The sequence below is a fragment of the Salmo trutta genome, chromosome 24 (genome assembly GCF_901001165.1).
Source record: "Salmo trutta chromosome 24, fSalTru1.1, whole genome shotgun sequence".
Taxonomy (NCBI): domain Eukaryota; kingdom Metazoa; phylum Chordata; class Actinopteri; order Salmoniformes; family Salmonidae; genus Salmo; species Salmo trutta.
In genome coordinates, this window is record NC_042980.1 from 43,861,188 (window position 1) to 43,883,175 (window position 21,988).

Below are 21,988 nucleotides of genomic sequence, written 5' to 3' on the forward strand. Positions count from 1 at the left end.
AGCAGACCTAAATTCTTTGGTCCTTAAAAAACCTGCTGTATGCAAAATATTGTGTGCTATTGCTTGGAAAATGAATAAATGTGACTCTGGATGACATCATAATGATGTTTGTTTTCAACATTACGGAGGTTTTCCTAATTAATTTAAATCCGCTTTATGTTTTGTTTCCTTGCCACGATACTAATGAATATCACGATACTGGTATCATCTCGGCCCTAAAGCCTTGCAAAAGTACTCAGACCCCTTGGATTTTTCACATTTTATTGTGTTACAAAGTGGGATTAAAATGGATGTAGTTGTCACTCTGTAATGTCAAAGTGGAAGAAAAATGATATCTTTTTTAAAATAAAATAGTCATTGCATACAGTAAGTATTCAGCGCCTTTGTTTAGGCAAGCCTAAATTAGTTCAGGAGTAAAATTTGGCTTAATCACAAGTTACAGTGCCTTCAGAAAGTATTCACCCCTTGTCTTTTTGTTGTGTTACAGCCTGAATTTAAAATGGATTATATTGAGATGTTTTGTCACTGGCTTATATACAATACCCCATAATGTGAAAGTGGAATTATGTTTTTCAAATGTTTTACTAATTAATTTCAAATGAAAAGCTGAAATGTCTTGAGTCAATAAGTATTCAACTCCTTTGTTATGGCAAGCCGAAATACGTTCAGGAGTAAAAATGTGCTCTGTGTGTGCAATAATAGTCTCTAACATGATTTTTGAATGACTATCTTATCTCTGTACCCCACACATACAATTGTCTGTAAAGTCCCTCAGTCAGGCAGTGAATTTCAAACACATATCTGCCACAAAGACCAGGGAGATTTTCCAATGCTTCGCAAAGAAGGGCTCCTATTGGTAGGGTACAATTTTTAAAAAAGCAGACATTGAATATCCCTTTGAGCATGGTGAAGTTATTAATTACACTTTGGATGGTGTATCAATACACCCAGTCACTACAAAGAAACAGGCAACTCAGTTGCCAGAGAGGAAGGAAACCGCACAGGGATTTCACCATGAGGCCAATGGTGACTTTAAAACAGTTACGGAGTTTAATGGCTGTGATAGGAGAACTGAGGATGGATCAACAACATTGTAGTTACTCCACAATACTAACCTAATTGACAGTGAAATGAAGGAAGCCTGTACAGAATACAAATATTCCAAAACATGCATATTTCTTGCAACAAGGGACTAAAGTAATCGTGCAAAAAATGTGGCAAAGCAATTCACTTTTTGTACTGAGTACAAAGTGCTTTGTTTGGGGCAAATCCAATACAACATATTACTGAATACCACTCTCCATATTTTCAAGCATAGTGGTGGCTGCATCATGTTATGGGTATGCTTGATCAACAACCAATTTGACAGAGTATGAAGAATTTTGAAAAGAATAATGGTCAAATTTTGCACAATCCAGGTGTGGAAAGCTCTGAGGTTTACCCAAAAAGTCTCACATCTGTAATCACTGTTAAAGGTGCTTCTACAAAGTATTGACTCAAGGGTGTGAACACTTATGTCAATTTAATATTTCATTTTCAATAAATCTGCAACAAAGTGAAACATGTTTTCACTTTATCATTATGGGGTATTGTGTGTAGATGGGTGAGATTAAAAAAAATATTTAATCGATTTTGAATTCAGGCTGTAACACAAAACGTATGTCCATCTTAACGAAAACCACTAAACCCTAAACCTCAACTAAATCTTGTAATGTGGAAATTGAGAACAGTGGTCCAGGTGTGACAACTAGGGCCTGAAGGACCTGCCTTGTTGATAGTGTTGTTAAGACGGTAGAAACTAGGGCCTGAAGGACCTGCCTTGTTGATAGTGTTGTTAAGAAGGTAGAAACTAGGGCCTGTAGGACCTGCCTTGTTGATAGTGTTGTTAAGAAGGTAGAAACTAGGGCCTGTAGGACCTGCCTTGTTGATAGTGTTGTTAAGAAGGTAGAAACTAGGACCTGTAGGACCTGCCTTACATTTACATTTTTTACATTTTAGTCATTTAGCAGACGCTCTTATCCAGAGCGACTTACAGAAGTGAATGCATACATTTCATACATTTTTTTTTTCTGTGCTGGCCCCCCGTGGGAATCGAACCCACAACCCTGGCATTGCAAACACCATGCTCTACCAACTGAGCTACAGGGAAGGCCTTGTTGATAGTGTTGTTAAGAAGGTAGAAACTAGGGCCTGTAGGACCTGCCTTGTTGATAGTGTTGTTAAGAAGGTAGAAACTAGGGCCTGTAGGACCTGCCTTGTTGATAGTGTTGTTAAGACGGTAGAAACTAGGGCCTGTAGGACCTGCCTTGTTGATAGTGTTGTTAAGACGGTAGAAACTAGGGCCTGAAGGACCTGCCTTGTTGATAGTGTTGTTAAGAAGGTAGAAACTAGGGCCTGAAGGACCTGCCTTGTTGATAGTGTTGTTAAGAAGGTAGAAACTAGGGCCTGTAGGACCTGCCTTGTTGATAGTGTTGTTAAGAAGGTAGAAACTAGGGCCTGAAGGACCTGCCTTGTTGATAGTGTTGTTAAGAAGGTAGAGCATCACTTTATTATAGACGGACTTCTCCCCATCTTAGCTACTGTTGTATCAATATGTTTTGACCATGACAGTTTACATATTACTCCAAGCAGTTTAGTCACCTCAACTTGCTCAATTTCCACATGATTCATTAAAACATTTAGTTGAGGTTTAGAGTTTAGTGAATTATTTGTCCCAAATACAATACATCAGGGATCTCAAACACAGAAAACAGAGGCTGACTGAACTCACTGGTGTATGAGTACACAAGCTCTGTCTCATCATCTAGAAAGGAGAGAAACTGAGGGTCAAAGTCTAAATTAACACCGAGCTCTGTCTCATTATCTAGAATGAGATAGGAAAGTACTGCATCTAACCACATCTGAATTGTGTCTAACCAACACACACCATTTTGGCATTGTATACCTGAATTGGTCTCTACTAGTTTTTTTTGGTACATCATTCCTATGTTATACATGTCACGTCCTTTGTCTCTCCTGAGTTTGACGAAGTGACGTCTGCTGCTGAAGCTTTGTGTACCTCTCACCATCCATTCCTCCATGGCTTGGTCAGAGACTGGGGGTCTGGACTGTTTCCACTGGTACGACCGCCTTGACTATAGTCCGAACAGGAGATACCCACACCTTTTCACCAACCGTATCAAAGGTGACCTTGGCATAATCATTCCAAAATAAACATTTGATCATGATCCAGAATGTGAACAACACCAATGGGTCAACTCTCTTACAAGGTTGAGGGACACTGAATACAGTAAATATACATATATGTTTAAGTTTTAGATTAAATACACTTTGTTTACAAACCATTCTGTTAATGTCATCAGCCAATGACAACGGTGCCTTTTTTGGATCTATCGCCAAGGCATTGCAAGATAAAGGACCCTTTCCTGGGGATTTAAGAGTAATAAACAGTACTGTTACTGTAAATGCCATTACTAATACGCGTTATTACAACATCTTCTTGTTAACCATTAACTATGAGAGAGAAGATCCAGGGCCTGCACTCACCCTTCCAGACCTTGTCCACCCTGGACTGAAACACATCCAGACTTAGTCCATCCTGGACTGAACCACCTCCAGACTTAGTCCACCCTGGACTGAACCACCACCAGAAGCTCTTTCCTCACTTCTTCACTGTTCTCCAGACATGTCTTTCTGCACAGCCTGGTAAAAGATTGACCTGTAATAGTAAGGCTTAATCCTAAAACTGGGCCAAAGTCTGACTCATGGAGAGCCAGTGTAAGCAGACGTTTGTTCCCGACCAGTGTTAACACAATATGGTGTTTTTGCAACACTGACAAAGTTCTATTAAAACGGGTAAATGTTGACCTTTAAATTCACCTGGAGCAGCTGTTTCTGGTCTCCTTGCAGAGCTATCTCCATCCTGGACAATTCCTTCTCTAAGACCCTATGGACCTCCTCCATCTGAGGATCCCTCGCTCTCTGCAGCATCCTTTTTTCATGTTCCTCCATTGGGGACATCACTTACTTCTACACCTCTGTGATGGCTGAGCTCAGCATGGTGAAATCCCTGTCCATCTCATCTTTCTGCAGCCCGGCAGACGTCTGAGATGAGAGAGAACTAATTTAGCCGAGAAGAACTCACATGGAAATAACTCACTGACCATAACATAAATTATTTAAATTATTCTACCTCAAATTTTAAATGAAAACATATTTAAATATATATTAAAGGTCCAATGCAGCCATTTTGATCTCAATATTACATCGTTTCAGGGTAACAATGAAGTACCTTTACTGTGATTAAATTTAAATTAAAAAGTAAAAAAACGAAAACAATTACTTATCAAGCAAGAATTTTGGTAGGACTGTCTGGGAGTGGTCTGAGTGTTCAGGGGAAAACAGAAAACTAGCTGTTATTGGCAGAGAGGTTTGGAACTCTCTTTCTTATTGGTCTATTAACTCATTTACAGCCTGGTGATGTCACTATAGAAGGCTAAAACTCCATCCCACCAAAACAGGCTGAAATTCCAGGTGGTCTTTTCAAACAGCTCTTACACTAAAAGGGCCTTTTCATAATTTTCACAATTTAACACTATTATTCCAACCTCATAGTGTGGAAATACATACACATATATGTATATATATATATATATATACAGGAAAATCATGTTTGCACTGCACTGGGCCTTTAAACAGTTCTGTTTTCTAATATCCATGATCTACCTTGAATTAGTCCATGGAGGTTTTTGCCCTGAACAGCTCCATCCTAATGTTATTTCTGTGGCTCTTTGCCGACAGCTGTTGATGTAATTTGATAGGCGGTCAATGATGAGTGAAGTCAATAATTAAATAACGTAGTAAAACAAATTGCCCTGAAGTCTGTTTTCACCAGTTTGTGACTCAGAGTCCATGAAGCAGAGATAGCGTCAAGTCCATTTCAGTTCCTGTCTGTTAAATAGGATGTTTAATTTATCCATGAGAACGTATTGACTGGAATGGACTTTTGATTAAATTGACACCAACAGCCTCATAGCAGTGTCATAATATTACATCTCATATGTCAAAGTATGTTACTGAATGTGACAGATTTTATGACACATTGACATAACAGTTAATGTCACTTGTGTAACCGATGTGAAATGGCTAGTTAGTTAGCGGTGGTGCGCGCTAATAGCGTTTCAATCGGTGACGTCACTCGCTCTGAGACCTGAAGTGGTTGTTCCCCTTGCGTTGTGGCGCGATGGGTAACGATGCTTCGTGGGGTGTCAGTTGTTGATGTGTGCAGAGGGTCCCTGGTTCGAGCCCAGGTTGGGGTGAAGAGAGGGACGGACCCTACACTGTTACACTTGCTCCCCTAAAACTCAAATAAATAGTTTTTTAATTATTCATTTTTTTACCTTTTATTTAACTAGGCAAGTCAGTTAAGAACAAATTCTTATTTACAATGACAGCCTACACCGGCCAAACCTGGACAACACTGGGCCAATTGTGCGCCCCCCTATGGGACTCCCAATCAATGACGGTTGTGATACAGCCGGGAATCGAACCAGGGTGTCTGTAGTGATGCCTCTTGCCCTTAGACTGCTGCGCTACTCGGGAGCCGAATGTACATTCAGTAGTAGTGAATGTAATATGAGTAGTATTGTGTTTAATTTCCAGTCACTTCATGTCTGATGGAGCCTTGAACAATATATCATGTAACTCTTAACAAACCCTTACCATGATTTTGAAGACAGCTTCTTCCTCTGGGTCATGGTGTGAATCCTCTATTTTAATGGTCCTAGAAACGTTCTCTACCAAATCCCCCATGGCAACTACGATGAAAATGTGTATTTGGCCTTACTGCTATTAGCCGATACAAGTGCTTTGAATAACACATTCACTACATTGAACAACAGATAGTCCCCCCCCCCCAAAAAAAAAAATCTAAGTAAGTTTGTTCTGAAGTGTCTATTGTATATTTGAAAGATATAAGAAAGATCAGAAAACCTATTTTTGAGCCCTTATTTTTGGCACTAAACAGTCTCCCTCTGTACTTCCATAAATTCTTTCAACTGATCCCTGTTGTTAGGTTCTTATTTTTCAGAGTAAATAACTCAGACTCTAGAGAAGCTTTAACCAAGTTTAATTCTTCCCAAAGGTTCTGTACAGCTGTAATTCAGACAACCCAACAATTCTCACATCACAGATATATATATATATATATATATATATATATATATATATATCCCACTTAAGACACTCCTCCTTCTCTCCAATCCTTACATCTTATTTTTCTACAGGAAGAGGGTAACAGGATACCAAACCCTGATTACTCCCTTCAGGGAATCTGTCCTCACCTCCTGACCTCAGCCCCTCCTCACCTAATCCACAGATGTTCATCTGTCTCCCCAATATCAACACGTTTGAGCTCCTCCCGTTCACCCAGCACATTCCTCAGCCACTCTGTCCTTCTACAGATCTCACTCCTTAATATACTAAGCGTTTGATCTATCATGTCTTTAATATCTCAATGTTTAAAATGTCGAATCCAACATGGGGGACCTTCAGACGAGTCTTGTGAGGCCTGAGGGCATCCTAGAACAAACAACTGACATGTATGTGTTCCTGAGAGTCTCACCTTTCTACAGAGGGGTATTAGTGTGTAGCCCAAACTGTTTGGATGCTCCAGACAGAAGTTGGCAGATTGGCTTGACGCTTGAATGGGACATATACCAAAACAGAGAACACCATCATGCTCGTGAGAGTCCCGTCTTTCCATAGATGGGTTATAAAAAGTGGGACGCAAAAAATGAAAAAATACATCTCTCTAGCTTAAACAGAATGTTTTTATGGGGATTTTTGGTACTATGCCAATTAGATCTTCCCTAGGGGCAAGGACATAGGTTAACCCCCTGAGTTCTATCTCCTCCACTTCACCTACACTGATTAAAGTGGATTTAACAGGTGGCATTGACAAGGGATCATAGCTTTCACCTGGATTCCAATGATCAGTCTCTCATGGAAAGAGCAGGTGTTCCTAATGTTTTGTGCACTCAGGGTATGATCTCAAGTCTAGTTTTGTGTTCTCATCGTGATCAAGTGACATGGACATGAATAACCAGAGGCAGGAATGACATGTTCAGCTCCATGCCCTGCCTAGGCTTGATAGTGTTAGACAGATAGCATGAATGAGGACCAGGGACAATGCAACTTGAATGTCTTATCACCGAGTACTACAACTTAGGGAATGGCAAAACACTCCAATCCTTAGACTGACCGCCATTACCCAATAACCTCTGCTCTTCTCCTAACCTCTAGAATAGCATATCAAAATAGTCACATGGTGTTCACACAATAAAGGTCCCATAAATAGTTTACTCTTCCATTGATACATGATTCACAATGATTAAGTCAGTAAGATAATCATACAGTGCATTCGGAAAGTATTCAGACCCCTTCCCTTTTTCCACATTTTGTTATGTTACAGCCTTATTCTAAAATGGATTCAATGATTTTTCCCCCTCATCAATCTACACAATACCCCATAATGACAAAACAAAACCTGAAATATATTATTTACATAAGTATTCAGACCCTTTGCTATGAGACTCTAAATTAAGCTCAGGTGCATCCTGTTTCCATTGATCATCCTTGAGATGCTTCTACAACTTGATTGGAGTCCACCTGTGGTAAATTACATTGTTTGGACATGTATTTAGAAAGGCGCACACCAGTGTAGATAAGGTCCCATAGTTGACAGTGCATGTCAGAGCAAAAACCAAGACAAAAAATGTCTGCAGCATCGAAGGTCTCCAGGAAAACACTTGGCCTCCATCATTCTTAAATGGAAAAAGTTTGGAACCACCAAGACTCTTCCTAGAGCTGGCCGCTCCGCCAAACTGAGCAATCGGGGGAGAAGGGCCTTGCTCAGGGAGTTGCCAAGATTGAACTCTTTGGCCTGAATGCCAAGTGTCACGTCAGGAGGAAACCAGGCACCATCCCTAAGGTGACACATGGTGGTGGCAGCATCATGATGTAGGAATGTTTTTCAGCGGCAGGGACTGGGAGACTAGTCAGGATCGAGGGAAAGATTAACGGAGCAAAGTACAGAGAGATTCTTAATGAAAACCTGCTCCAGAGCGCTCAGGACCTCAGACTGGGGTGAAGGTTCACCTTCCAACAGGACAACGGCCCTAAGCACACAGCCAAGACAACGCAGGAGTGTCTTCAGGACAAGTCTCTGAATGTCCTTTAGTGGCAAAGCCAGAGCTCGGACTTGAACATCTTTGGAGAGCCCTGAAAATACAGTAGCTGTGTAGTGACGCATCCCATCCAACCTGACAGAGCTTGAGAGGAGCTGCAGAGAAAAATTGGAGAAACTCCCCAAATACAGGTGTGCCAAGCTTGTAGCGTCATACCCAAGAAGACTCGAGGCTATAATCGCTGACAAAGGTGCTTCAACAAAGTACTGAGTAAAGGGTCTGAATATTTATGTAAATGTGATATTTCAGTTTTTGTTATATACACTGCTCCAAAAAATAAAGGGAACACTTAAACAACACAATGTAACTCCAAGTCAATCACACTTCTGTGAAATCAAACTGTCCACTTAGGAAGCAACAATGATTGACAATAAATTTCACATGCTGTTGTGCAAATGCAATAGACAACAGGTGGAAATTATAGGCAATTAGCAAGACACCCCCAATAAAGGAGTGGTTCTGCAGATGGGGACCACAGACCACTTCTCAGTTCCTATGCTCCCTGGCTGATGTTTTGGTCACTTTTGAATGCTGGCGGTGCTTTCACTCTAGTGGTAGCATGAGACGGAGTCTACAACCCACACAAGTGGCTCAGGTAGTGCAGCTCATCCAGGATGGCACATCAATGCGAGCTGTGGCAAGAAGGTTTGCTGTGTCTGTCAGCGTAGTGTCCAGAGCATGGAGGCGCTACCAGGAGACAGGCCAGTACATCAGGAGACGTGGAGGAGGCCGTAGGAGGGCAACAACCCAGCAGCAGGACCGCTACCTCCGCCTTTGTGCAAGGAGGATCAGGAGAAGCACTGCCAGAGCCCTGCAAAATTACCTCCAGCAGGCCACAAATGTGCATGTGTCTGCTCAAACGGTCAGAAACAGACTCCACGAGGGTGGTATGAGGGCCCGACGTCCACAGGGTGGGGGTTGTGCTTACAGCCCAACACCGTGCAGGACGTTTGGCATTTGCCAGAGAACACCAAGATGGCGCCCTGTGCCCTTCACAGATGAAAGCAGGTTCACACTGAGCACGTGACAGACGTGACAGAGTCTGGAGACGCCGTGGAGAACGTTCTGCTGCCTGCAACATCCTCCAGTATGACAGGTTTGGCGGTGGGTCAGTCATGGTGTGGGGTGGCATTTCTTTGGGGGGCCGCACAGCCCTCCATGTGCTCGCCAGAGGTAGCCTAACTGCTATTAGGTACCGAGATGAGATCCTCAGACCCCTTGTGAGACCATATGCTGGTGCGGTTGGCCCTGGGTTCCTCCTAATGCAAGACAATGCTAGACCTCATGTGGCTGGAGTGTGTCAGCAGTTCCTGCAAGAGGAAGGCATTGATGCTATGGACTGTCCCGCCAGTTCCCCAGACCTGAATCCAATTGAGCACATCTGGGACATCATGTCTCGCTCCATCCACCAACGCCACGTTGCACCACAGATTGTCCAGGAGTTGGCTGATGCTTTAGTCCAGGTCTGGGAGGAGATCCCTCAGGAGACCACCCGCCACCTCATCAGGAGCATGCCCAGGCATTGTAGGGATGTCATACAGGCACGTGGAGGCCACACACACTACTGAGCCTCATTTTGACTTGTTTTAAGGACGTTACATCAAAGTTGGATCAGCCTGTAGTGTGGTTTTCCACTTTAATTTTGAGTGTGACTCCAATTCCAGACCTCCATGGGTTGATAAATTGGATTTCCATTGATTATTTTTGTGTGATTTTGTTGTCAGCACATTCAACTATGTAAAGAAAAAAGTATTTAATAAGATTATTTCTTTCATTCAGATCTAGGATGTGTTGTTTAAGTGTTCCCTTTTTTTAGCAGTATATATATACACATTTCTAAATACCTGTTTTTGCTTTGTAATTATGGGTATTGTGTGTAGCTTGATGGGGGGGGGGCACACACAACAATTTAGTCAATTGTAGAATACATGTTAGGCTGTAGCGTAACAAAATGTGAAAAAGTCAGAATACACTGTGTAACAGAAACATACAGGTAACTAGTTTACATTCTATCACAACTCATTCTATAATAACTACAGGTAACTGCCAAAGTAAAGGAGACACCAACATAGTGTGTTAAAACCTCTCTAGGACATATGGGACGGTAGCGTCCCACCTCGCCAACAGCCAGTGAAATAGCAGAGCGCAAAATTCAAAACAACAAAAATCTCATAATTCAAATTTCTCACACATACAAGTATTCTACACCATTTGAAAGATAATCTTCTCGTTAATCCAACCACATTGTCCGATTTCAAAAAGGCTTTACGGCGAAAGCATAGCATTAGATTATGTTAGGACAGCACCTAGACAAGAAAAACCACACAGCCATTTTCCAAGCAAGGAGAGGCGTCACAAAAACCAGAAATACAGCTTAAATGAATCACTAACCTTTGATGATCTTCATCAGATGGCACTCATAGGACTTCATGTTACACAATACATGTATGTTTTGCTCGATAAAGTTCATATTTATATCCAAAAACCCCATTTTACATTGACGTGGAATGTTCAGAAATGTTTTGCCTCCCAAAACATCCGGTGAATGAGCACATCAATTTACAGAAATACTCATCATAAACGTTGATAAAATATTCCACTGTTATTCAAAGAATTATAGATACAATTCTCCTTGATGCAACCGCTGTGTCCGATTTTCAAAAAAGCTTTACGGCGAAAGCAAACTTTGCAATAATCTGAGTACAGTGCTCAGACATCAAAACAAGCCATACAGATACCCGCCATTTTGGAGTCAACAGAAGTCACAAATAACATTATAAATATTCACTTACCTTTGATGATCTTCATCAGAATGCACTCCCAGGAATCCCAGTTCCACAATAAATGTTCGTTTTGTTTGATAAAGTTCATCTTTACGTCCAAATACCTCCATTTTGTTTGCGTGTTTAGTCCAGCACTCCAAATTCACTTAAGCGCGCGAGTTTAGTCCAGACGAAAAGTCAAAATAGTTCCATTACAGTTCGTAGAAACGTGTCAAACGATGTATAGAATCAATCTTTAGGATGTTTTTATCATAAATCTGCAATAATATTCCAACCGGACAATTCTATTGTTTTTCGAATTGAAAGGAAAGGACTCTCGCTCTCACGGCCGCTCGCATGTTTGAGCTCATGCCAATTTTCCAGACACATGACTGAATCAGCACTTATTCTCTTCCCATTCACAGTAGAAGCCTGAAACAAGGTTCTAAACACTGTTGACATCTAGTGGAAGCATTAGGAAGTGCAAAATGACCCCACAGACACTGTATACTGGAGAGGCAATCACTTGAAAAACTACAACCTCAACTTTCCCACTTCCTGGTTGGATTTTTCTCAGGTTTTTGCCTGCCATATGAGTTCTGTTATACTCACAGACATCATTCAAACAGTTTTAGAAACGTCAGAGTGTTTTCTATCCACATCTACTAATTATATGCATATTCTAGCTTTTGTGCCTGAGTAGCAGGCATTTTACTTTGGGCATGTTTTTCATCCAAGCTACTCAATACTGCCCCCCTTTCCTAGAGAAGTTAATAGGGCGTTGTGCCACCACGAGCCACCAGAACAGATTCAATGCACCTTGGCATAGATTCTACAGGTGTCTGAAACTCTATTGGAGGGAGCAATTCCATAATTTAGTGTTTTGTTGACGGTGGTGGAAAACGCTGTCTCAGGCACCACTCAGGCAACACAATCTCCCATAAATGTTCTACTAGGTTGGGATCTGGTGACTGAGACAGACGCATGCACATCGCACACACACACACAGATCTACTACTAACTCTTCTGCAGTAATCTCATACACCCAAATACTTCTCTGCAGCTGCCACCACAACATCTATTTTCTGTGACTTTACATTCCATCCCTGCAGTACAGTTGATAACCGTTGATATGAACGGTAACAAAACAATCTTACTGAAGCATGTATCACTCTTTGGCCCCTCCCTCTATACTGATACAGATCTACTACTCACTGGGATCCTCTCAGGCTCCTTCCCCCTTGACCCATAATCCTCTACTTTCTTCACTGCCTCAACATACGACACCTTCTTCACTACTCAGACTCTGGCCACTTCAACCTGCATCTCTCTCACCGGACACTTCTGATCCCCAGCAACATGGACAACCCCTACAGCTGTCACACACAACTTTAAGGGATTGGATCTCTTAACCTTTAACCATTCATAAAAAACATTCACGGACAATTCTGTTAAGATGAACCTAAGTTCAAGATGAACCTATTTTTAATCTTGAAGTTGATATAAACAGGGTGTTTGTGTCTTTGGGCCATTGCATCTATCCATGAGCCACTGAATGCAATAAGCAGTATGTATCATCAAATGAAATCAAATGTTATTGGTCACATACACGTGTTTAGCTACATCAAATGTAACCCCATCTCGGACACATTTAGGAGACATTTAGAACATTTCTTCGAATGAGATTCAAATACAATTTCCCCAAATAATTTGAATATAGAATGACCAAATTTCAATACACCTACTGTATAGGAAAACACCAGAATAAAAAGTTTGACATTTAAATAAATATAATACATGAACCTTTTTGAATATTCACAACAATATTTATTAAAGAAAAAATCTAAATGTAATCAAAATCTAGTTACAGTTCTGTAACATCTGTCCCTAATGTTGAACACAGTGAGGTCTGTTTAGCAGAGTGAAAATGTCTCCTCTAGTCAGTCAGAGTTCACAACTGTACCAGTGTGTTGAGGATTACATGGTTTTAGGGCTGGATTCAATCTGGACCACTGAAGATCCGCACTAGTGAAAATTAAAAGCAACGTTCCTGCATTTGCACAGAATGCATTCACGGTAAATGCTGTATATATGGGCTCAATTGGGGTCTGGATTGAATCTAGTCCTTAGTCAGAGCACAAGCATTTAGAACATCTACAGTAACTTGTTACACAAAGACATACAGAGAGAATAAAGTGGCTAGTTAAAGGTTCAGGTCTCTCTCCTACTGGCCGATTTTAGGTAAACATTTCACTTCAGTGTTCTTCATGAATTCAAGTCAAATATACATCAAAAATGCATTTAAACATCAGATGTCTTGGTTCCCACAAGGCAGGTTTGTCCAATAAATTTCAGACTTGATTTAAAATACTATTTAGGGTCTTTCAATTATTTTCAAAGACATTTGTAAGAAAATATTTTGGATATTTTTTGATTTGAAAACAGAAGTAGTTTAACATTGTAATGTATTTTTAAATACTCCCATGCTTCAGAACATCTACAGTAGAACATTTCCAGACACATTATTTACAACGTTCTACTATAGACGTTCTAACGCTTTTCTAATAGCTGGCTATTAATTAGAAAACATTAGAAAAAACATGCAAATGCTTCCAATAGAAGACATAGATTCCTTTGGGATACAGTACACTGATATGTCCACTTTATGGACCCTTATATAGAAAGAAATGTCAGTCTGACTCTAGATCATCTGGTGCCAAAAAAGGCCAATCAGGATCACCTGGACACAAGAAACACCTGGACACAAGAAACACCTGGACACAAGAAACACCTGGACACAAGAAACACCTGGACACAAGAAACACCTGGACACAAGAAACACCTGGACACAAGAAACACCTGGACACAAGAATCACCTGGACACAAGAAACACCTGGACACAAGAAACACCTGGACACAAGAAACACCTGGACACAAGAAACACCTGGACACAAGAAACACCTGGACACAAGAAACACCTGGACACAAGAAACAACATAAGGGTGCCCTCCAGTGGCAACCTCAGAGAGTATAGAAAGAGATGTCCCATCAGTCTGCCTCTAGATTGTCTGGTGCCTGCCTACACCTGGCCAAAAACTCTGTCTCACCACTACCATTTCCTTGATGGTTATTTCCTTCAACTTCCATGGTTCCACCGCTGGCTCCACAACCTAGATCAAAATGGATCAGTGTTATATTCATAATTAACAAGATCAACATAGTTCAGTGTTTTAGTCATAATTAACAATACACTGAGGCCCATCTAACTATGAAATGTACAAAGGGCCATCTGATTTTCACATACTGGTCACTCCTCAAATGTGAAATAATATAGTATTTGAATGTAAATGGAGAACAAATCCTTAGATTTGGCACTGATAGAGTAATTACAGACTGAGACAAGTTTATACAGTACTGAATCTGATTTCATTACATGAAGTAAAACATTGGAAATTGTAACTTACCTTTTTTGCGCACAATAAATATCCCCCCGAGGCAAATCACAATAAATATTGTTATAATGCCTCCAATAATGCCAGGAGTAAAGCCTTCCTGAACTTCACCTGTGGGGAAAGACAAGATGTGTGATTAAGTTTTCAGTTAATGAATATTAGGCTGTGAGACGTGATGTTACGTCCTGTAACATGCACCTGCAGGGTCTGTGTTAATGCTCTGACCTGGGCTGACGATGGTTGTGTTGCTCACAGTCTCTCTCAGAACGGGGTTGAAGATACGGCAGGTCACCGTCTGATTTTCTGTTAAATTCACTTGGCTCCAGACGGTGTACAGTCCACTTTCAGAATCAAGAGTAATATTGGTCTGTACTTTCCACGGGTCCAGAGTGCGGTTCTGAGCCAATAGGACGTCCTGGATGGTCCATGTGACGACTGGCTGTGGGTATCCCCCCTGGGTTGAACACGTGGCATTCATATTTGTCTTGTTCACAGTCACACTGGGTGTCGGGAACCGTGCTGAAAGTGAACAAAGCAAAGAGAATAAGATGTTAGAAAGGTGCCATAATAATGTTTTATGATTTCCTACAATGACAGAATGAGTGCTGTGAATAACTCACACAGGTGGACATGGAATGGTATCAAACACATTCAATACATGGTTCCCATGTGGTTGATGCTATTCCATTCCAGACATTATTATGAGCTAGCCTCTCCTCAACAGCCTCCTGTGTTATTAACTCAACCATACCTGCCACATGTAGGGTAGTGGGACACACTTTTGTCCTTTCGAAGATAGAGTTACCATTCTCGTCAAACAGTGTAGCGAAAGCCCAGTAGATGGTCTGCTTGTCTTGAAGTGTTACTTGGCTGAGTTTGATAGAGATATTCCCAGAACTCATCTCAGACCCAAAGGCTTTAGTTCTGTTTGTGTAAAGGTTATCCTGATGTTGATTCTCTTCTCCTTTGTTGAACGAGTACAACACTTTTTCGGACTTATCTTGCCAATGGAACCGGAGTCTTGCTGTGTCGATGGCCGTGGATGAATTCAGGTCACAGGACAGGAGAACAGACTCTCCTATAATCCCAGTGACTTCCAACTCAGATGCAGCTGGTGCTGAAACATACCAATATGTCAAAGTTACAAGTTAAGCTCAGAATTCAACACAGATAATAATGACATCATGTGCTCACTGACAGGAAATTACATAATATAAGAGAAAGTGGTTGAAAGAGCTTAAGAGAGTGCACACAAATGAAGAACATTCCCCTGAACAAACATGTTCCTGGAACGTTAAGGAAACTTTTCTCTTCCAAAAGCTGTGAAAGAACATTTGAAACTGGGTTTTCCATTTATCTGGCAGCACTTGGTTACCATTTAGTTCTAGCACTTGGTTACCAAGATGATGGGAAGGTGCATGACATCACCCATTTATGCATCCTGATTTCTCTGATGACATGTTTGGTTGAGTAATTATCTCAGCTTTGTAATAACATGTGTCACAGTGTGCTTTACAGTAACCAGACCTAGACCCCCAAAACAGAAAGAAGAACCAAACTATGTGCAAAGGGACAGCGTGTTAAAGATATCTCTGATTATCTGGTTTATGCAGATTGAGAGATATTAAAGATCTTTGAGTTAATGAACAACACCACGACAGCATAGAGGTAACGAGCATTGGACCAATCCCAAGCCGACTAGCCAAAAACTCTGCCGATGTGCCGTTCACCAAGGAACTTAGCCCTAATTGCTCCTGCAAGTCACTCTGGCAAACAGTGTCTGCTAAATGACTCAAATGTAAATGTAATAATGTCTCCATTCATGAAGAGATGTCAACTAGGCCTGTCTGCATTTACAGCTACTAGACTAGAGCATGGGAGAAAGCATGGGCGAGAGCATGGGCGATAGCATGGGAAAAAGCAAGTGCTAAGAGCCTTGGCGTGACCCTGGACAACACCCTGTCGTTCTCCGCTAACCTCAAGGCGGTGACCTGATCCTGTAGGTTCATGCTTTGCAACATTCGCATAGTACGACCCTGCCTCACACAGGAAGCGGCGCAGGTCCTAATCCAGGCACTTGTCATCTCCCGTCTGGATTACTGCAACTCGCTGTTGGCGGGGCTCCCTGCCTGTGCCATTAAACCCCTACAACTCATCCAGAACGTCGCAGCCCGTCTGGTGTTCAACCTTCCCAAGTTCTCTCACGTCACCCCGCTCCTCCGCATCCGCATCTGAAGCTCGCATCTGCTACAAGACCATGGTGCTTGCCTACGGAGCTGTGAGGGGAACGGCACCTCCGTACCTTCAGGCTCTGATCAGTCCCTACACCCAAACAAGGGCACTGCGTTCATCCACCTCTGGCCTTGCTGGCCCCCCTACCTCTGCGGAAGCACAGTTCCCGCTCAGCCCAGTCAAAACTGTTCGCTGCTCTGGCACCCCAATGGTGGAACAAGCCCCCTCACGACGCCAGGACAGCGGAGTCAATCACCACCTTCCGTAGACACCTGAAACCTCACCTCTTTAAGGAATACCTGGGATAGGATAAAGTAATCCTTCTAAACCGCCCCCCTCCCACCCTCCCTGCCAAAAAAGATATAGATGTACTATTGTAAAGTGGTTGTTCCACTGGATATCATAAGGTGAATGCACCAATTTGTAAGTCGCTCTGGATAAGAGCGTCTGCTAATGACGTAAATGTAAATGGGCGAGAGCATGGGCGAGAGCATGGGCGATAATGACATCGATTTAGGGTAAAGCTGAGGTCATGTTCCTCATTTCTTTAAAAACATTCAATGATGTGAAATAATACTAACATCAGATTTATTCACCACTACATAAAAGCAGAAATAATTCATCTGAACTCATGTATAAATTCCAGGAAATGAAGGACGGTGGTTTTGTCTCCTAGTAACATGAGAGTTATAATGACGTGGGGATAGAATTCTTACTTATTTAGAATGTCTTCATTATCTTCATTCATTACTGTCTATTAAACAGCCAAACTATGTTTTAACTGAGAAGTAGGCAGGCTGAAAAATAATGCCAATTCACATTAGCACCACAAGGCCTACTTCACCCAGTTTCTACCAAGGCCTTAAGGTTCGGTTATCAGACTCACTCTACAATAAACACTTTGTTTTCTCTCATGTTTCTCTACATGTCTCTGGATGCAGGTATGGCTATCAACACATATTGTAACCTCCTTTCCACCAGTATTCATGTAGGACTACTATACTGTTATCGTCCTTACGGTTTGCTAACACATGCTAACAATGCTACAACCACATGCTAACAATGCTACAACCACATGCTAATAATGCTACAACCACATGCTAACAATGCTACAACCACATGCTAACAATGCTACAACCACATGCTAACAATGCTACAACCCCATGCTAACAATGCTACAATCACATGCAAATCACAACTACATTTTTCATCACATATCTATGATTCATTCCTTCATTTATCAGAGCCATGAGATTCTGTGTGAAAGTGTGCGTGGAATGTGTGTGTTCAAGCCAGGAGACTGAATCAATGATTCGATGGCCTCGAGGTGACCACGAGGAGACAACTTTCTCTTTAGACAAACAAACAACCACGCCCTATCCAAACAGCCATTACTTTTCATCACATCGTGATCTATATAAATAAATCATAATGTGCCTTTGGTTGTATGTTGTATTTGAAGGTTAAGGCGTGTGGATAAAACGCCCAGGGACAGATGAGGAAGCCACGAGGGACACAACCACAGCGGCACGATAGAGAATATAAAACTTACCAGATAACAACAAAAGACTGATTAATATCAGGATGGCCATTGCACTCTGCAGGATACTGATGGAAAACAAGATGCAAAACAAGATGGAAAACAAGATGGAAAATGAAACAACAAAGTAGTTTGGAGATTACCGAATACTGTGCAACATGCTCCTGAGCGAAGGTAAAATTTGAATGAGGAGTCCGACAAGAGACACAGTTTTCCTTATCGCAGTATCATATCCGGATCAGGGGTCGAGCATTCCGTCACATCCATATTTACAAAATCCTAACAAACAAGTTCAACACAACGCTAGTAGTAGTATTTCACCATAACTTGTTGGTCATCGTCTTCGTCAGTCACTGTCTGAGATGTATGATTCACTGTGTCGTGACTGCAGAGTCAAAGCTTTCTGTTTCTAATACAGTCTATTACCACCGCGAAGGAGCTAGTCAGGTCACACTATAGAAAACATGCTACGAGGATGCAGTACATGGCAGGTTTTGCTTTTTCAACAGGTCATTACCATCTACTTTGTAAATCGGTCATTACCATCTACTTTGTCAACAGGTCATTACCATCTGCTTGCATGGAGGATACTTGCTTCATAAAAATCCCATTCCTGTCAGGAGGATCAGTATCATGCTCATCAAAGCACTGATCACAGGGAGCATAAAGGTTGACCTTACCAGAGATGTCTCTCCCTCCTCTTGATAATAGGCATGTTTGACCCCATGTCCTGTCTGTGATCTCCTATGAGAAATGTCTGTCAGCCAAATGTTCGCTTCTCACAAGCAAATCACTATCCTCCCTCCCCTCCTTATCTCAAACAGCTCCCTCCCCGGGGCCTCCTGGGTGGCGCAGTGGTCTAAGGCCACCAGAGATTCTGGGTTCTCGCCCAGGCTCTGTCGCAGCCGGCCGTGACGGGGAGGCCCATGGGGCGGTGCACAATTGGTCCAGCGTCGTCCGGGTTAGGGAGGATTTGGCCGGCAGGGATATCCTTGTCCCATCGCGCACTAGCGACTCCTGTGGCGGGCCGGGCACAGTGCACGCTGACCAGGTCGGCAGGTGTACGGTGTTTCCTCCGACACATTGGTGCGGCTGGCTTCTGGGTTGGATGTGCATTGTGTCAAGAAGCAGTGTGGCTAGGTTGGGTTGTGTTTCGGAGGATGCACAGCTCTCGACCTTCGCCTCTCCCGAGTCCGTATGGGAGTTGCAGCGATGAGACAAGACCGTAACTACTACCAATTGGATACCACGAAAAAGGGGGTAAAACATTTTTTAAATTAAAAACAGCTCCCTCTCTCTGGATCACCTGGTGCTGGAACCTCCCTTATAGAAACTTTACCTAATTACCTAATGACAATTACAACTGACTAATGACAAATAAAATAGATGTCTTTCTCTCCCCTCCGCAAGTGAAACAGTGAGGATAAGTAGCAACAACCCTGAACCTAAATCAGATATGTGGTTGAAATGACTTACTTCCTGTGTTTGTGTACGTTAATGTTGTAGAACCGGTTTAGTTACTACAGTACCATCATAGAGGAGTACTTGAAGATGCCATTCATTAACATAGTATATAACATCTGAATAGCTTAACAAATGTAATAGTTTATTAAGAGAAAACACACTTTAGTAGAAAACATATAAAACAATATATAATTATACATCATGTGCAACAAGAGGATCATAATGCTACATTTAATTTCTAGTCAATCTACCACACCATACACATCATGACTCATCTGGGTCAGGTGATAGGAGCCGAATAGCAAGTTAACCAGTCAGGTTCAGGCACGATGTCTCCGACAATATCTCACTGTAAATACTGTTGCATACTTCTCTTTTAATCCTGCTGAGGTTACGGTGAGAACATTCCATGTTGTGTATTTTATTCCCATTAAATAAATCCTTAAAATCTTGATAAACACAGACATAGGAGGAATATCCGTACCAAACTGTATTTTCAGGAGTTTGTCTGCCCCCTGGTTGAGTAGTATAGAGAGAAATATGGTGTCTCCTATTGCCTTGGAAGAGGTGTTGAGTATAGAGAGAAATATGGAGTCTCCTATTGCCCAGGAAGAGGTGTTGAGTATAGAGAGAAATATGGTTTCTCTTGTTGCCCTGGAAGAGGAGGTCTTCACTGATTTTAGGTTAGAAGAGAAGTTTAATAGTCAAGAGCTCCAGTTTGTACCATAAAACTGTGATAATATGTAGAAGCCAGACAATATAGTTTAAATTAAGCCTTTAAAATCAATAGGTCACTATATCCCCAAGCAACCGGGAGAGAGTGCGAGGTTAGTTATACAAAACAGCAAACCAATCTGTGAGTAAAGCGATGCTGACACTTAAACCCAACAAGCCATGACTTCCCTTGGAATTTATTTATCTTACTAGGCAAGTAAAAGTCAGTTAAGAACAAATTCTTATTTACAAGAACGGCCTACACCAGCCAAACCCAGACAACGTTGGGCCAATTGTGCGCCACATGGCCAGTTGTGACACAGCCTGGATTCGAACCATGGTGTCTGTAGTGACACCTCTTCCACTGAGAAGCAGTGCCTTAGACCGCTGTGATACAGCCTGGATTCAAACCAGGGTGTCTGTAGTGACACCTCTTGCACTGAGATGCAGTGCCTTAGACCGCTGCACCACACGGCCAGTTGTGATACAGCCAGGATTCGAACCAGGGTGTCTGTAGTGACACCTCTTAGACCACTGCGCCACACGGCAGCCCATAAGAACAACAAAGAACAACTTGGAGAGTACAATCATTGGATAATAAAATAGATGAACTACGATCACGTGTATGCTACCATCTTATTTTCCACAGTCGTGGCTGAACAACAACATGAATAACATACAGCTGGCATACAGCAGCCTCTGGCAAGACAAGAGGTGGCGGTCTGTGTATATTTGTAAACAACAGCTGGTGCACGAAATCTAATAGTAAGGAAGTCTCGAGGTTTTGCTTGCCTGAGGTAGAGTATCTCATGATAAGCGTTAGACCACACTATTTACCAAGAGAGTTTTCATCTATATTCTTCGTAGCTGTCTATTTACCACCACAAACCGATGCTGGCACTAAGACCGCACTCAATGAGCTGTTTACGGCCATAAGCAAACAGGAAAACGCTCATCCAGAGGTGGCGCTCCTAGTGGCTAGGGACTTTAATGCAGGGAAACTTAAATCCGTTTTACCAAATTTTTTCCAGCATGTTAAATGTGCAACCAGAGAGGAAAAAAACCTAGACCACCTTTACTCCACACACAGAGAAGTGTACAAAGCTCTACCTCACCCTCCATTTGGCAAATCTGACCATAATTCTATCCTCCTGATTCCTGCTTACAAGCTAAAACTAAAACAGGAAGCACCAGTGACTCGGTCTATAAAAAAGTGGTCAGATAAAGCAGATGCTAAGCTACAGGACTGTTTCACTATCACAGACTGGAACACGTTCCGGGATTCTTCCGATGGCATTGAGGAGAACACCACATCAGTCATTGGCTTCATTAATAAGTGCATCGATGACATCGTCCCCACAGTGACAGTACGTACATACCCCAACCAGAAGCCATGGATTATAGGCAACATCCGCACTGAGCTAAAGGGTAGATCTGCCGCTTTCAAGGAGCGGGACTCTAAACCCTGAAGCTTATATGAAATCCCGCTATGCCCTCCGTTGAACCATCAAACAGGCAAAGCCTCAATACAGGACTAAGATTGAATTGTACTACACCGGCTTCGACGCTCGACGGATG

General features: G+C 42.1%; 1 protein-coding gene across 1 annotated transcript; it reads right to left on the reverse strand.

Moving 5' to 3' along the window:
• Window positions 1-12,812: 12,812 nt before the first annotated feature.
• LOC115161368 (T-lymphocyte activation antigen CD80) lies at window positions 12,813-19,139 on the reverse strand. Its single transcript, XM_029712310.1, has 6 exons — window positions 18,913-19,139; window positions 18,245-18,300; window positions 15,212-15,577; window positions 14,686-14,979; window positions 14,473-14,571; window positions 12,813-14,178 (listed from the first exon to the last, which is right to left on the reverse strand). The coding sequence occupies exons 1-6, from the start codon at window positions 18,957-18,959 to the stop codon at window positions 14,057-14,059; spliced, it is 984 nt and encodes a 327-aa protein (XP_029568170.1). The 5' UTR covers window positions 18,960-19,139; the 3' UTR covers window positions 12,813-14,056.
• Between the last annotated feature and the right edge of the window lie 2,849 nt (window positions 19,140-21,988).

Excerpts from the sequence above, each read along its gene's own strand:
- LOC115161368 (XM_029712310.1), bottom strand. The coding sequence starts at position 18,959 with ATGGGGTCAAACATGCCTATTATCAAGAGGAGGGAGAGACATCTCTG. Across the intron at positions 15,578-18,244 it reads CAGTCTTTTGTTGTTATCTG|CACCAGCTGCATCTGAGTTG; the intron begins GTAAGTTTTATA and ends GGTATGTTTCAG. Across the intron at positions 14,179-14,472 it reads ATTTATTGTGCGCAAAAAAG|GTTGTGGAGCCAGCGGTGGA; the intron begins GTAAGTTACAAT and ends ATTTTGATCTAG.